General features: G+C 45.3%; 1 protein-coding gene across 1 annotated transcript in view; it reads right to left on the bottom strand.

Annotated features, from left to right (window-relative positions):
• LOC126234602 (uncharacterized) overlaps positions 1-16,204 on the bottom strand; it is a 254,873-nt gene that overhangs the window by 130,897 nt on the left and 107,772 nt on the right. Inside the window, exon 4 of the mRNA XM_049943322.1 lies at positions 12,571-14,847. Within this exon, the coding sequence (XP_049799279.1) occupies positions 12,571-14,847 (2,277 nt within the window). The remainder of the gene's footprint in view (positions 1-12,570; positions 14,848-16,204) is intronic.

Below are 16,204 nucleotides of genomic sequence, written 5' to 3'. Positions count from 1 at the left end.
TCCCCTGTATGAGTATTAATATAATTCTAACAGCGAATATTGTTTATGTACAAAGAAAGGTAGGGATATCGCCTTTGACTAGTAATAAAAAGGTTCTGGGTCCTGGGTTCGAACCCCGCCACTGTTTAAATTTGGAATAAAATTCAGCAATGGCTCAGGAAGTCATCCAGCACAAGAAGTCACTCTCACGCTTCTAACGGCCTTGTCAAAGAGGATGAAGGAGAGGACAGAGGTTCAGAGCACGCTTGTCCTTGGGGTGGCAAACTGCTCCTAAAAGGCGGAAGAATCAGCAATAACCAACACGAGGATGCAGGAGAGGACGGAAACCACTGCATTATAGACACACCATATATATCCACAGGACATGTGGCCTTTAATTGAAAGTGTAATGAAAACCTCTCTACTGGTGGAAGATTGCAGACTAGTCTCCCTTTCGGATTTCCGGGAGGGGGGGGGGGGGAGAGACTGCAAATTTGCCAATGGGGGGGGGGGGGCAGTGACCATAAGAAAAGGGATTGGATAACTAGCGAAGGTGTAACATTCCATGATTCGGGGTGTGCATGTCAGAAGTCTGAACGTAGTAGGGAAACTAAAAACTCTGGAAAATAAAATGCTAAGCATCAATCTAGATTACATTGGCAGTCAGTGAAGTGAAACAGAAAGAAGACAAGAATTTCGGGCCAGACAGAGTAATAGCAATAGCATCAGAATATGGTATAAAGGGAATAGGAGTAACAGAGTGAGTTACTGTGAACAGTTCAGTTTCTTGGTATTGTTTTGCTTTAGGGCGCAGGAAACAACTGGGATCATACGCCCCCACATCAAAACAACAGAACAAAAAGACAGAAGAGTTAAAAAACCACTATACATCAGTTCCAATTAACATAATAGACAGCTAGAAACAGGCAAGTGGAAAAAAAGTCCATAAAGGCACCATACAGAAAAGGGTCCAAAACTAAAAATTGCCTTCGCCATACTGCTTTGGCGGATAAAAAGTAAAACGCGGTCGACAGCTTGAGCGTCATTTGCTAAAACGGCCGATAACTCAGACGGCAAACCTAAGCAGGAACGTAAAGAGTTAAAAAATGGGCACACCATCAGGAAGTGGCGGACAGTTAAAACTTGGGTAGCGCCACTTACCAAATGACGATGGCTAAAAAGGCAGTGCCCAATACGCAGCCTAGTTAAAATGACCTCCCCCGGGCGGGTGAGTCGGAAGGAGGTCGTCCAAGCCACTGCGAGAGGCTTAATGAGCCGGAGATTATTCCCGTGATGCCAGGACCATTGGCGATGCCAAACGGACACCACCAACTGACAGAGCAATACAGAGATCGAAGGTAATATAGGAATCCACAGGCTGAGGTATGAGGACTGCAGCCTTGGCAGCAGTGTCAGAAGCGTCGTTTCCTGGCAGACCGACATGACTAGGAACCCAGAGAAACATCACACTGGCCCCACCAAGAGTGAGCAAATGACAGTTTTCCTGGATCTGCTGCACTAAGGGATAGGCGGCGTACAGCGCACATAGACTTCGAAGGGCGCTGAGTGAGTGAGTGAGTGAGTGAGCAGAGAACACAGTTGAACAGTCTGTGTCGTCAGATGTACTCTGTGGCCTGATACAGGGCAAAGAGCTCGGCTGTACATACTGAGCAGTGTGCCAGAAGCCGATCGATATCGAAAGACACGGGTGCCAATGACAAAGCCACACCCGACTCCACAATCAGTCCGAGAGCCATCAGCGTATACAAAGGCACTATCGCAAAGTCCCATGCAAAGGTCGTGAAACTGAAGGCGATAGATCGAGGCTGGAGCAGTGCCCTTAGGAAGCGAATGAAGGCCAAGGTTAATACGGGCCGCTTCGCAAAGCCAATGTGGTGAAGGGTTCACACCCACCGGGAAAGTTGCAGGGAGTGTGAAGTTAAGCTGTCGTAGCAAGTACTGAAAGCGGACTCCAGGAGGTAACAGAGAAGAGGGACGCAACCCATATTTGCGATCGAAGGAATCATCAAAGAAGGGGGCATAGGATGGATGACCATGCATGGTGGACAAATGGCATGCCATACCTGCTGTGGAGATAGTCATGACGGTGTGAAATCTTATGGGACTTAACTGCTAAGGTCATCAGTCCCTAAGCTTACACACTACTTAACCTAAATTATCCTAAGGACAAACCCACCAAAACCCACACACAAAAAAAACACCCACCAAAACCCACACACAAAAAAACACCCACCAAAACCCACACACAAAAAAACACCCAAACACACACACAACCCCCCCCCCACACACACACACACACACACACACACACACACACACAACCCCCCCCCCCCCCACACACACACACACACAAACAAACAAAGAATAAGTAGGGTAATAAGACTATAGGAAGCGTGAAAGGCCAGAAATAACAAAAAATTGGAGTTTATTAATTAGTGCCTAATTTATTATTTTCTTCTATGATGCGAGAGCAGACGAGAGATATTTGCTAATGACGACGTGTAAGTACAGAAGTATTTTTCCATAATTTTTTTCACATGGTTATTCGATGCCATTAAGACGTTAGTAATTTTCGTCAAAAGCGTTCCCTGTTGAAATTAAGCCCTTGCGGAAATTACAACGGGACCCCACCAGATAGGTGGTTTCAGCCGTTAGGAGACGTCATTGGGTGTATCCTAATGTACCTGAGCAGCCTTCCCAAAAACAGAGAATCAACAAAGATAAACTGGGTGAAGGCTGACCTTTTACAAAAGACTAGAGTTAGCCAGCCACCCTTTAACATATAAGAACATCTCCCTAAAATCTTGTTAAAAACGTTGGACAATTCATAAAACTTTAAAACCCTAACCACATTCGTTTGACCATTACATAAAGTAGACGGCAGTTCCGCTGGAGTCCGCTGGCCAACAAATAAAATGCAGTCTAATAAAATGTGGCGCACCGTGATCTGCACATCACAAGTACCACACATTGGAGGGTCCTCTCGCCGCAGTAAGAATCCATGTGTCTTAGAGCTGTGGCCTATGCGAAGACGAGTAAGAAGGACCTCGTCTCGCCGACGTTGCTGGAAGGAAGTACTCCACCACCGACTTGTGGGCTTCATGACTCGGAGATTGTTATCAGTCACTGCCAGCCACTCATCTTCCCATTGACACATGACTTTGTACCTCAACAGCGAGGTGGTAACATTAAGTGGGATAGCACTCCGAAATACCAGAGGATCAAGACGCACCTCCTTGGCTATTCGATCCGCCCTTTCATTCCTCGCAGTTCCAAAGTACACAGGTACCCAACGGAAGGACGCCTCCTTCCCCAGTCGTCGTAGTTGCAGGAGGGCATCCTGGATATTCTGGGTTACTGTATCTGCTACATACAAACGTTGGAGAGAGTAAAGGGCGCTCAGAGAATCTGAGCGGACGAGAAATCTAACACCAGCTGCTCACAAGATTGCATATACTTCTGCGTCGAAGACGGTAAATTCTGGAGGCAGTCTGACCTTTACTACACGATTTGATGAAAAGACAGAGCAACCAACCGAGTCCCTCTGCTTAGACCCATCCGTAATAAGAACTACATGGACGTGGTACTCTGACAAAATATCAGAGAATATCGCATTAAAAATGGAAGCAGGAGTGCTGTGTCTCCTGTACCGCACCAAATCTAAAATCACCTCTCCAGTAACCAGGCCTCTCCAGTAACCAGGGCGGTAGACTGTTAAAACCCTGCATTTGGGGTCGTACTGGTTCCACATTGAGTGACTCCAGCACATGCTGCACGCGGATCTCAAATGGAATCGTGGCTTGTGGACTGTTGGAGGCATTACAGGGGTGGACGAACAGCAGTATGGTGTGTGCATGAAGTTGGGGCTGCAAGGAACTTACATACCTGACGCACTGTGAGGCGCTGGCGCCAGATGGCAAGTGGCGGTTGCCCCGTCTCAGTACAGATGCTAGGTATGGACTGGTCCAGTAAGCACCCGTGGCCAGCCAAATCTCATGATGGACAGCTCAGTGATACGCAAGTAAGAGGACCTCACTGACCCACACACCGTGCAAACAGTCCAGCCGCTAACACACAAAAGCCCGATGAAACTGAAGAATACGTGCCGTGGCCGCTCCCCAAGACCTGAGGCTAAGGCACTTTATGATGTTCAGTGCCTTCAAGGTTCTGGTTTTCAGGTCTCTCAGGTGCGGTAACCACGACTGTCGGGAGTCAAAAATGAGGCCCAGGAATCGCACTGTCTCCTTAAGATGTGGGATGGTGTCCCCCATGTCCAAGGTAGGCAAATTAAAAGGACTATGAGAACGATTAAAATGAACACACGTACACATATCTGCAGAAAACTGGAATCCCTTCTTTGCAGCCCACTCACCTCCGCACCATAAGTTGCTACTGACGGTTTACCGTTGCAACACTGGAGGAGGAACAGAAAACAAAAAAATGGCTCTGAGCACTATGGGACTTAACATCTGAGGTCATCAGTCCCCTAGAACTTAGAACTACTTAAACCTACCTAACCTAAGGACATCACACACATCCGTGCCCGAGGCAGGAGTCGAACCTGCGACCGTAGCGGTCGCGTGGTTCCAGACTGTAGCGCCTAGAACCGCTCGGCCACCCAACCGGCAACAGGCAACAGAAAACAGCAAAATCCTCTACAAATGACCACTGTACAGGACTCCTTACCATATATGCGATACCGTTGATGGCTATGGCAAGAGGATAACACTTAAAACACTCACCTGAGGAACCCCATTCTCCTGTTCAAATCGATCACACATCATGTCACCAACTTTGGTCCTTACACAGCTAGTTAAGGTGACACACTCATAACTACTGGGACATGTGCAGTGCTTTCCTGGTTTGAGGAGAGGGATCAGAATTGCCTCCCTCCACGATTTGGGGAAGTTGCCTGATTAAAACATTCGAGGAGGATTTCCTGTGATGCCGCTGGCAAATGTCGAAACATGCAGTACCGGATTCGGTCGTGACCAGGAGCTGTGTCACGAATCACAGTCAGTGCCAATTCGAGCTCCCACATGGAGAAAGGGGAGTTGTAGGCCACAGAGCTGTTGGACCTGAAGTCCATCTTTTCGCTCTCTACAGTTGCACGATAGCGACGAAACGCCGGATCCTGGCTTGCATTGGCAGTAGTTTGTGCAAAATGTTCGACCAGCTTGTGAGCAATGTCTAGGTGTTGTTTGGAGGCACCCCTGTTTCAGCACTGCTGCTATCAGTAACCAGCTGCATTTACTGCATATCATCTGGATGGCTTCCCAAACTTTTATAGAAGAAGTGGAACGATTGATGGAGTCTATGAACGCTTGCCATGACGTTTTCTTACTCTACTAATAACACGTCAAGCCTTGGCCCTTGTAACTCTAAAGCCCCTAAGGTTGTCTGCTGTCGGTCGGCATTTAAAATGTCTAAGAGCCGCACGCCTTTCCCGGATCGCAGACCAGCACTCATTTGTCCACCAAGATACTGGTCGCCTCCTAAGATGATCTGATGACCGTGGGATGGAGAGGTCAGTGGCACGATGGATTACTCGTGTGATGTGGTCCACCCATTCTTGGACACTGTTGCTGTGTTCAAACACAGCCAGCTGGCTGAAATACGTCCAGTTAGACCTGCTGGCCATTCATTTTGGGAGCTTAACTTCAGTTGGTGAGCCATTTAGTCCGTGGTGGCAGAGTGGGAAGTGGTCACTGGAATGAAGGTCATAAATGACCTCCAACTGAACAGAGTTGGCGAGAGCGGGGGAACAGGAATAGAGGTCGATGGCTGAGAATGACCCAGTAGCACCAGAGAAATGTGAGCCTACCTGTGTTGAGGATGCACAGCTCGTGAGACGTCAAGACGCCCTCCAAAACCCGACCCCCAGGGCAAGTATTGGTCAACCCCCACAGGACATGATGGGCATTGAAGTCTCCCAGGAGGAGGAATGGTCGCAGGAGTTGTGCGACAAGATCCATGAGAGCCTCAGAGTCTAGTGCATCTTGTGGAGGTAAATACAGTGAAGCAAACAGTGATCCTTCGACACGCGAATTTGAACTGCAGCTGCTTGCAGATCAGTAGCCAAAGGGAGGGCAGGAGTGGTGCACATTAGTGACAAACACTGCAACACCACCTTTGGCCCTTTCCCCCGATGGGTCATCCTTGCGGTATAGCATATATCCTTTTATCACACGGATATCTGTGTCTTTAAAATCTGTTTCTTGTAAACAAAAGCACAAGGGACATGCCTGTGCTAAGAGTTTCAGTTCCTACACATGAGTCCTGAACTCATTCATGTTCCAGACGGCCAGGGTGGCCGAGCGGTTCTAGGCGCTACAGTCTGGAACCGCGCGACCGCTACGGTCGCAGGTTCGAATCCTGCCTCGGGCATGGATGTGTGTGATGTCCTTAGGTTGGTTAGGTTTAAGTAGTTCTAAGTTCTAGGGGACTGATGACCACAGAAGTTTAGTTCCATAGTGCTCAGAGCCATTTGCCATTCATGTTCCACTGCAGTATGGAAGCCATGTCATCGGTGCGGTTTTAATTTACCGCTATCTTTGCACTCGGAAGGCGAAGCATTTTAAGAGCGAGGGGGTGTGGAGGGGCTACCTGGATCCAAGGCCTCTAACTCCATGATGATATTATCAGCCAGACGGGGAAGAATGACGTCTGACGGCGCTCGGGAGAGCTTTTGACCCGAACATCGTAAGCCTTTCCCTGCACCCTGTCCCTTCGATGATGAATGGGGAAAGGGGGCGTTGACAGGCACTCTTCTTTTCTTGTACCTTCTGTTGTTGGTGTTTCCTGGTACGGCTGCCTGGATTGCCTTTTCCTTACTCTTTTTTCCCTTAACATGTGCACGTGCAAGTACAGGTGCTTGTGGTAGATACAGGCACGTTAGGCGTCGTCTGTGTCGAAGCGTCTACCTTGGGACTAGGTTTCTGCACCATGGAAGAATATGAAGTGGCAAAGACAGAGGGTTCGTCGCCTTATATTCTCTCTTGGCTTCAAGATGAATCCGCTTGGTCACTTATCTACTGTATTTTGCGCTCTTCAGCAAAAACAGGGCAGTCTCGGCTCCAGACTGAGTGGTTCCCAGGGCAGTTGATGCAGATCGCCGGAGACGGGCAGTCAGCTCCAGAGTCATCACCGGCTTATCCGCAGTTCCTGCAGATCGCTTCACCTCCACAACTCATGGTTGTATGGACACGTACATAGCATCGCATAGGGGTTTGGAATGTAAGGCTGAACATTAAGCCGAAGGAACCCCGCCATCATATGTTCAGGCAGTGTCGGAGGATTGAATGTGACAATGAAAGTGGCAGTCTTTTCAGTTGCTCCATTATTCCTGCGCATTCGTTGCTCCACATCGACTATTCCCTGGGATGCCCATCCCTGCTTCAGTTCTGCTATGTCTATGTCCATATCTTGGCGTGTGACAACGCGCTTACTGGAGTTGAGAGGTCTGCATCTCAACAATGATATCTTAGTCATCCAGTGTCTGCAATTTCTTAAGGAGGTCAACCTGCTTTGACCCGTTAGTTTCGATCAACAATGAGCCATTACGCAATAGTGTTATAGATTTTAATGTTTCAGCAAGGCCTTCCAAACCCATATGGATATAGAAGGGGAACACTTTTTCAAATGTCCCCTCCTTCCTCTTATCACCAGAAACACATTGTTATTCAGGCCTCCAAGAGCTCTCTTACTGCAGTCCAAAGTATTTTTAGTATGAGGAGGACTAGCCCCCTGTCGAAAAAGGGTCCACTCAGACAGAGCCCCGCATGCCTGAGTAAGCCTTATACAACAGGTGCAACAGGTTCCCCAGAGGTTGCCCGCTAACGACTGTTCCACCTCAACAGCCATGCCTCCCCTTTGAGATTGATGACTCTTTTTGAGGTTTATTCCGTCCTCGCGATCCGGGCAGTCAAGCCAAGATCCCCGTTCCCCGAAAAAGAGAACGTTCCACCGCCGCGACGTGCAGTGGTCGCTGAAGCATGCCCAGAGCTTACAGTGATAGGAGATTGGCGGCACTTACCATTACACACTCAGGAATCTCGGGGTAGCAAAGCCCGTACCCAGCAAAGAAATGCTGAGCTCCTGAGGGCGAAAAAATAGTGCCTCTCTGGGCGGTTGATTGTTTTCGTTGAACGACGAGGTTTTAAATAGGACACAAATCTTGCAGTACTTCACGAGCTGATTATTTAAGGCAAGATATTTTTGTCGCGAATTAGTATTAATTATAGTAAACGAGACAATTTCAAAAACTTCAGGTTGTTGTTGTTGTGGTCTTCAGTCCTGAGACTGGTTTGATACAACTCTCCAAGCTACTCTATCCTGTGCAAGCTGCTTCATCTCCCAGTACTTACTGCAACCTCCATCCTTCTGAATCTGCTTAGTACATTCATCTCTTGGTCTCCCTCTACGATTTTTACCCTCCACGCTGCCCTCCAATGTTAAATATGTGATCCCCTGATGCCTCAGAACATGTCCTACCAGCCGGTCCCTTCTTCTTGTCAAGTTGTGGCACAAACTCCTCTTCTCCCCAATTCTATTCAATACCTCCTCATTAGTTACGTGATCTACCCATCTAATCTTCAGCATTCTTCTGTAGCACCACATTTCGAAAGCTTCTATTCTCTTCTTGTCCAAACTATTTATCGCCCATGTTTCGCTTCCATACATGGCTACACTCCATACAAATACTTTCAGAAATGACTTCCTGACACATCTGTACTCGATGTTAACAAATTTCTCTTCTACAGAAACGCTTTCCTTGCCACTGCCAGTCTACATTTTATATCCTCTCTACTTCGACCATCATCAGTTATTTTCCTCCCCAAATAGCAAAACTCCTGTACTACTTTAAGTGTCTCATTTCCTAATCTAATTCCCTCAGCATCACCCGACTTACTTCGACTATATTCCATTATCCTCGTTTTGCTTTTGTTGATGTTCATCTTATATCCTCCTTTCAAGACACTGTCCATTCCGTTCAACTGCTCTTCCAAGTCCTTTGCTGTCTCTTACAGAATTACAATGTTATCGGCGAACCTCGAAGTTTTTACTTCTTCTCCATGGATTTTAATACCTATTCAGAACTTTTCTTTTGTTTCCTTTACTGCTTGCTCAATATACAGATTGAATAACATCGGGGAGAGGCTACAACCCTGTCTCACTCCCTTCCCAACCACTGCTTCCCTTTCATGCCCCTCAACTCTTATAACTGCCATCTGGTTTCTGTACAAATTGTAAATAGCCTTTCGCTTCCTGTATTTTACCCCTGCCACCTTTAGAATTTGAAAGAGTATTCCAGTCAACATTGTCAAAAGCTTTCTCTGAGTCTACAAATGCTAGAAACGTAGGTTTGCCTTTCCTTAACGTAGCTTCTAAGATAAGGCGTAAGGTCAGTATTGCCTCACGTGTTCCAACATTTCTGCGGAATCCAAACTGATCTTCCCCGAGTTCGGCTTCTACCAGTTTCTCCAATCGTCTGTAGAGAATTCGCGTTAGTATTTTGCAGCTGTGACTTATTAAACTGATAGTTCGGTAATTTTCACATCTGTCAACACCTGCTTTCTTTGGGATTGGAATTATTATATTCTTCTTGAAGTCTGAGGGTATTTCGCCTGTCTCATACATCTTGCTCACCAGATGGTAGAGTTTTGTCAGGACTGGCTCTCCCAAGGCCGTCAGTAGTTACAATGGAATGTTGTCTACTCCCAAGTCCTTGTTTCGACTTAGGTCTTTGAGTGCTCTGTCAAACTCTTCACGCAGTATCGTATCTCCCATTTCATCTTCATCTACATCCTCTTCCATTTCCATAATATTGTCCTCAAGTACATCGCCCTTGTGTAGACCCTCTATATATTCCTTCCACCTTTCTGCTTTCCCTTCTTTGCTTAGAACTGGGTTTCCATCTGAGCTCTTGATATTCATGCAAGTGGCTCTCTTCTCTCCAAAGGTCTATCTAATTTTCCTGTAGGCAGTATCTATCTTACCCCTAGTGAGATAAGCCTCTACATCCTTACATTTGTCCTCTAGCCATCCCTGCTTAACCATTTTGCACTTCCTGTCGATCTCATTTTTCAGACTTTTGTATCCCTTTTTGTCTGCTTCATTTACTGCATTTTTATATTTTCTCCTTTCATCAATTAAATTTACTATTTCTTCTGTTACCCAAGGATTTCTACTAGCCCTCGTCTTTTTACCTGCTTGATCGTATGCTGCCTCACTACTTCATCCCTCAGAGCTACCCATTCTTCTTCTACCGTACTTCTTTCCCACATTCCTGTCAATTGTTCCCTTACGCTCTCCCTGAAACTCTGTACAACCTCTGGTTTAGTCAGTTTATCCAGGTCCCATCTCCTTAAATTCACCGTTGTCATATATTCTGAGTGAGGATGACACGTAGAAAGTTTTTGGACTGATCAGTCCTCGCGAGCATCACGTAAAAACTTCTGGGTTCCTAAAACTTTACTGGATATCGTGGATAACACAATGAACGCTAGTTTCCAAAGCTGTACAAACGCCACGAGCGGTCGATTTTACGTGTCCTAAATCTAATCAGAGTGTTTTAGACATGCCCATCATATCAACCGTTATGCCCAGAAGTTGAGTCTGATATAGATCCCATCAGCAATGCAAAACATAAATGATAGATTTTTTCTTTTTGCTGATTAGAGATTCCTGCTTATTGGTCAAAATTTTAAGCGGAGCTAAAGCAGGACTCCCTATAAATAACACAATAGATTTTTGTCCGAATTGCCATAGCCAGACGAAAAATGGGAAGTAGACAAGTGGGCTATCAAATTGACCACCGTAGGGTATAGTCGTGCGAAAATATTTAATTGCCGTAAAATAATCATAGCGATTAAAAAATATTGATTAGAGAGAAAATTCAATATTTCACGAACAAAATATAGTAGTTGAAATAAATTCTCGTGGCTCAATCATGAGTTGCATTGAGAAGTATCGTTTTTATATCTTGATGGTACCTGGTTTCGGAGACCTACGTCCATTTTAAACCATTCTACAAAGAAAATTACAGATGACATGACAGTTTTATACAAGCAAGACATACATATTTGGCCGGTCCTGGTGGCCGAGCGGTTCTAGGCGCTACAGTCTGGAACCGTGCGACCGCTACGGTCGCAGGTTCGAATCCTGCCTCGGGCATGGATGTGTGTGATGTCCTTAGGTTAGTTAGGTTTAAGCAGTTCTAAGTTCTAGGGGACTGATGATCTCAGAAGTTAAGTCCCATAGTGCTCAGAGCCATTTGAACCATAGATATTTGCAATGCAATTATATTACACTAATATTCATTGAAGATATACAAATTTGTCCTCGTAACTTAGTTTTTGTGTGTTGCCTTACTAGTTACATACCGTATCGTAAGAGTGCAGTACAGGCGAAAGATTATGTACAAAATATCCCTCTGCAGTGACGATCAAAGCGGTACTATGCCTGACTCAACGACACTAAATAGACCGCATAGAACAGGCAATAGAGAACTGAAGTGCAGCGACGCCAGTGGTTGCCAGCTAAAACACTGAAGGCCGCTAACACCTGCGCGCGTCGAAGATAAAGTGTTTATTGATTAAACAATACAGTGTTATTTCATTAACTTAATATAGACTTAAAATTTTTTTTTGCTAATATCACTGACTGGTCTCCAGTGGGTCGAATTACACCGAAGTCCTATGCGTTACGTCATGGTCTGACGTCACCTACAGAAGACGTTACAGTTCACGAGTACGCTCAGTAGCTATGTTGTTATGCACTACACACAATTTATGTCCAGTCCCTAAAAGTTACATGTCTTTAGTATAGTTAAAAACCAGAAAGTGCGGCAGCGTGTGCTCCAAAAAAATTAACCGGCCAAATTACAAGAAGACTGCTCCTTTAGCAGATCATCTCAAGAGCAATACATTAGTTTATGTTCAGTTTTATAATGGAGAAGAGTGTTATTTTCAAATAACAGAACAGTTTTATATACTGAACAACAATTACATTTGAATATAACAACAAAGCCAAAACTTGCGGCATTATGAAGAAGACTAAAAAGTAGAAACAAACAACCAGCATACACTAAATCACCCGTAGGCAAGCCATTTACAAAAGATTTAGCTAGTTTTACGTACTATGGCCTAGTGTGGGGCAATTTTTGTACATAGGCTTTCTCCTCATAATTACGATACGGTATGTAACTAGTAAAGCAACACACAAAAATTAAATCATTAGGACAAATTTGTATACGTTACATACATATTAGCGTAATATACGAGTAACTATACTACAAACATGTATGCCTCACTTGATAAAACTGTCATGCCAACTGCGATTTTCTTTGTAAGATTGCTTGAAAATGGACATAAATGTCCGAAACTAGTCACCATCAAGAAATAAAAAAGATATTTTAATGCAACTTACGACGGAGCTACAACCATTCATTTCGATTATAAAACAAGTTGCGGATCTATTTTTCACCTGCAGCATGCTGCAAGTTCGTAAATGTAATTGTGTTTCGCGGACATACTGTTAGAAGAATGACTAGGAAGTGGTTTTGCGTACCTGCAGGATCTTGCGAGTCAACCAGAGCAGCAACCGTGTTGCTTTCATGCACCACCGTCAGTGGCGCGTAGGTGGACGCGCCAGGACCGTCATCACTGTAGTCCAGTGATGCCTCTTCAGAAGCGGCGCTGGTGAGACTTCCGGGAACTTCCGTCGCTGTCTGTCCATATGCTGGTGCAGAAGTAGCGTTCGACTTTATCCCCAATGTCTCCCTCACCTCCTCCAGTTCCTCTGGCGAGAACATTTTCTTAATAGCCCCGAGCTTCTCCGGCGGCAAACTATTTTTTATCTTCATTATTTCTTCTTTCGACAGCCCCTTCAACAAGTCAGCGAAAGCTTCCGCGGATAATGACTCAATAATTTTCGTTATTGTGTCAGAGGGCAAGACGTTTATCAGCTTGACAATTCCGTACGCCGTGAAGGGCTTCTCTAGACCCGGTTCAGCGGACCTTTCTACACCCTCTTCTTCAGATGAGGACTCGGTACTCTCTATTTCTTCTGTATGTTGCTGAAACGCTTTGGTCGGTTGTTGCTGTAGACTATTTGCGGCAGAAGTCTCGTTCTCAGAGCCTGCTACCGCTGCAGCCGCTTCAGACGACCTCGCGATAAATGAATCGCTCTGAGGCTGACCCGCAGTTTGCTCGTCCAGCGCAGACAAGACATTTGTGAAGCCTTCCAGCCGCCTCCTGTTCTCGTCCGGAAGAGACTGCCTGAGATTTGACATGTGTGTCTTCGACAGTTCCCGCAGATGTTTCGCAAATTCCGCTGGAGTTTCTGATTTTATTACCCTCGCGAACAGTTCTGGTGAGATATTCACAGGAGCGACAACAGACGTCTCTAATGCTTTCTCCATTTGTCTGCTTTGTGAATCTGCTTCTTCAGGCCCACTTACTTCACCACCTTCATAATGTCGCGAGCGCTGCTCGGTGTTAGTGACGTCCTGAAATGATCTGGCCTGGTAGAAATCTGGTTGTCCAATGTGGGCTCCATTCAGATAGAATGGTGAATGTGGGTGGTACAAGGACCAGTACTGTGTAGAAGGATATCCGTAAGGCGACCGTGCACGAAAAGTTTGAGGTGCATAAAACCAACTGTATGGGCTTCTCAAGTGGCTCACATCGTTGTCTGAGACGTCTTCGCTCGAAGAGTCTTCCACGCTTTCAGTGTCAACGTGAAACCTGTTATGAGGGTCATAGTATGGCCCCCAGTAGACTTGTCTCTTGCTTCGAAATGGAGTGCGCCTATTAAACCTTCTAGCATCACCTGTAATGGATCCCTTCTCGTTTGAAGGAGAACTCTTTCCATTTAATTTCCGAAATAATGAGCCCAATATTGCATCGCGTCTGCTCATCCGTTGGATAAGATTGTGATCACTCACATCAGATTCTGGTCTCACACCACGCTTCTGCCTCCTAATAACACCAGGAATCTTTATCACTGTTACTAACCGCTCTTGTTGCCCTAGAGGATGGTTTAATGGCCATTTTCTTAAAGTCCGTACTACACTCTCCTCAGGCTCCTGAGGAGTTCCGCTTTGAAATCTACTAGATTCCACCGAATTTGACTCGATACCAGTGACCTCGGACTGATGTCTAGCATCGCTACCCAGATTGTACTCTCTTGCATATTCCACAGGTTTTTCTGTCCCACCGGCTCGTTTTATGGTTTCAGAAACTGAATTTCCAATCTCATCCAACTCTATATCATAGGTATGATCGAACGGCAGTGCTGCCCACTTCCAAAGTCCTTTGCCCTGTCCATTTGTTGACACACTAACTTTGATCACATTCGGTCCTGCATCTACCGATGGTCCCTCATTCGTTCTGTGAGCGTACGTGACATCCACAGCGCCTCCGCTGATGTGTGAACCCTGCTCAGAAGCAAGGCCCTGCGGAGTACTTGGTTTGTCGGCGAAGCGCTCGACTGTGGGCGGGTCTGCGGCGAAGGAGTCGTCGGTGCGGTGCCTTCTGCTACGGGAAGGACTTCTGAAGGACCTGACGGCATCTCTCAGCACGGCACCGACCTCTGGTGTATGCTCCGGATTGCCCTCCTCCACCAAGCGAGGAACCAGAATGCTATCGTCGGCAACTCGAGGCTGGGTCTCCCCTCCCTCTAAATCTTTCGGAGTCGGAGGCTCCACAATAGTACCGTTGCCCTCAACAACCAGCGGTCGTGACGTGTCGAACTCATCTTCTATGACCCGGTGTCCCAATGACACCTCCACATTCCCCGATTCCTCTTCTATATCCAGCTCGTAGTCTTCGGACACAGTTGACGCTGTGAACAATAAAAGGAGTCTACAATTAGAACAAGATTTCATCTTTTAGCTTCGATAGTGACCTAAAAGACTGTTAGCTGCTAATATGTTGACGAGAGAAGATTAGTACTGTTCATCTCTATTTTCATATCTAAAAGCTGTATTGATTGCTTTCCAGTTTAATTGCAGTCTATTTTTTGAAATAGACTCCTTGACTCCTTGTTCAGGCACCTAGATATCAATACAAAATTTATTAAGCAAGTAGTCACCACTATAGCTATCAGGATATCTATATTAGTAAGCGACTATCCTGGGGCACCGAACCCAGACCCTGTTGCAGGTTGGCTAACAGCTTCCAGCGGCAGCAAGAATTTCAGTATTTCATATGAATACTCGCCGAATTAAAAAATGAATTTCCGACGACATATTCATTAACAGCTATAATCCTAAGCGAAAATTTCAACCAACACAAATTACAGGCAATATAGAATAATAATCGCTACCAGTCACAACAGAAGGTGATTTTATTTCACACACGACTGGTTTCGGGTTGTACCCATTTTCAGGTTCATGTTTCTATACCCAGTGTTGGAGATCACTGTTTAACTCACAAAAAAATATTATGACCAAACAGACACAAATGAAAAGTTTCGGAGCGGCTAAGCAACATGTGTTGCAAAATATCGTACTTACGTAACGCTGCTGTATCCATATTGTTTTTTATTTAAACAGGGATCTCCAACATTGAGTATGGAAACGTGTACCTGAAAGTAAAACACCTGAAGATTGGCATTAACCCGAAACTGGACGTGTGTTAAATCACCTACTATTTTGACTGGTAGCGGGTATTATTCTACACCCAATAAAGGAACAGTCACGGAGTTGAAGTGCAGTCATTATGGATAAAACACACACGGATATTATAGTTATAAACTGTGTACGCGTCTTGACGTAGCATAACTCTCTACTCGCAAATACGCAGCTTATATTAATACAGTATTTCAGAGTAAAAGCACTTGTTGACTAGCAGCAAACTTTACACAATTTCAAACTATTACGAAACTTTTTCGCTGACAGTACTCGCAAAATGATTAAGGGAAAAATATTTATCGCTTGCTACATTTTCATTTATCATTCTGTAGAACTGACTTATTACGTTTTAATTTGTTTTTTCTTTACTACGAATTGTATTCGCAAGACATTTCGCAGCACATATAGCACTGAAAGTATCTGCCAAGTTATATCTCTTCAGTTATGTAGTTCAGGAGATAGAATGCCGTAAACATTGAGATGCGTAAAAGAACTAGCTTTTGTTTTAAACAAAGCACAAGTTACCCAGAATATACTCACGCAGTGTTTGATAATTAGAGCACGTAA

Source organism: Schistocerca nitens, chromosome 2, assembly GCF_023898315.1.
Source record: "Schistocerca nitens isolate TAMUIC-IGC-003100 chromosome 2, iqSchNite1.1, whole genome shotgun sequence".
Classification (NCBI taxonomy): Eukaryota; Metazoa; Arthropoda; class Insecta; order Orthoptera; family Acrididae; genus Schistocerca; species Schistocerca nitens.
Note: the sequence above shows the minus strand (reverse complement) of the source record. Positions and strands in the feature narration are given on the sequence as shown.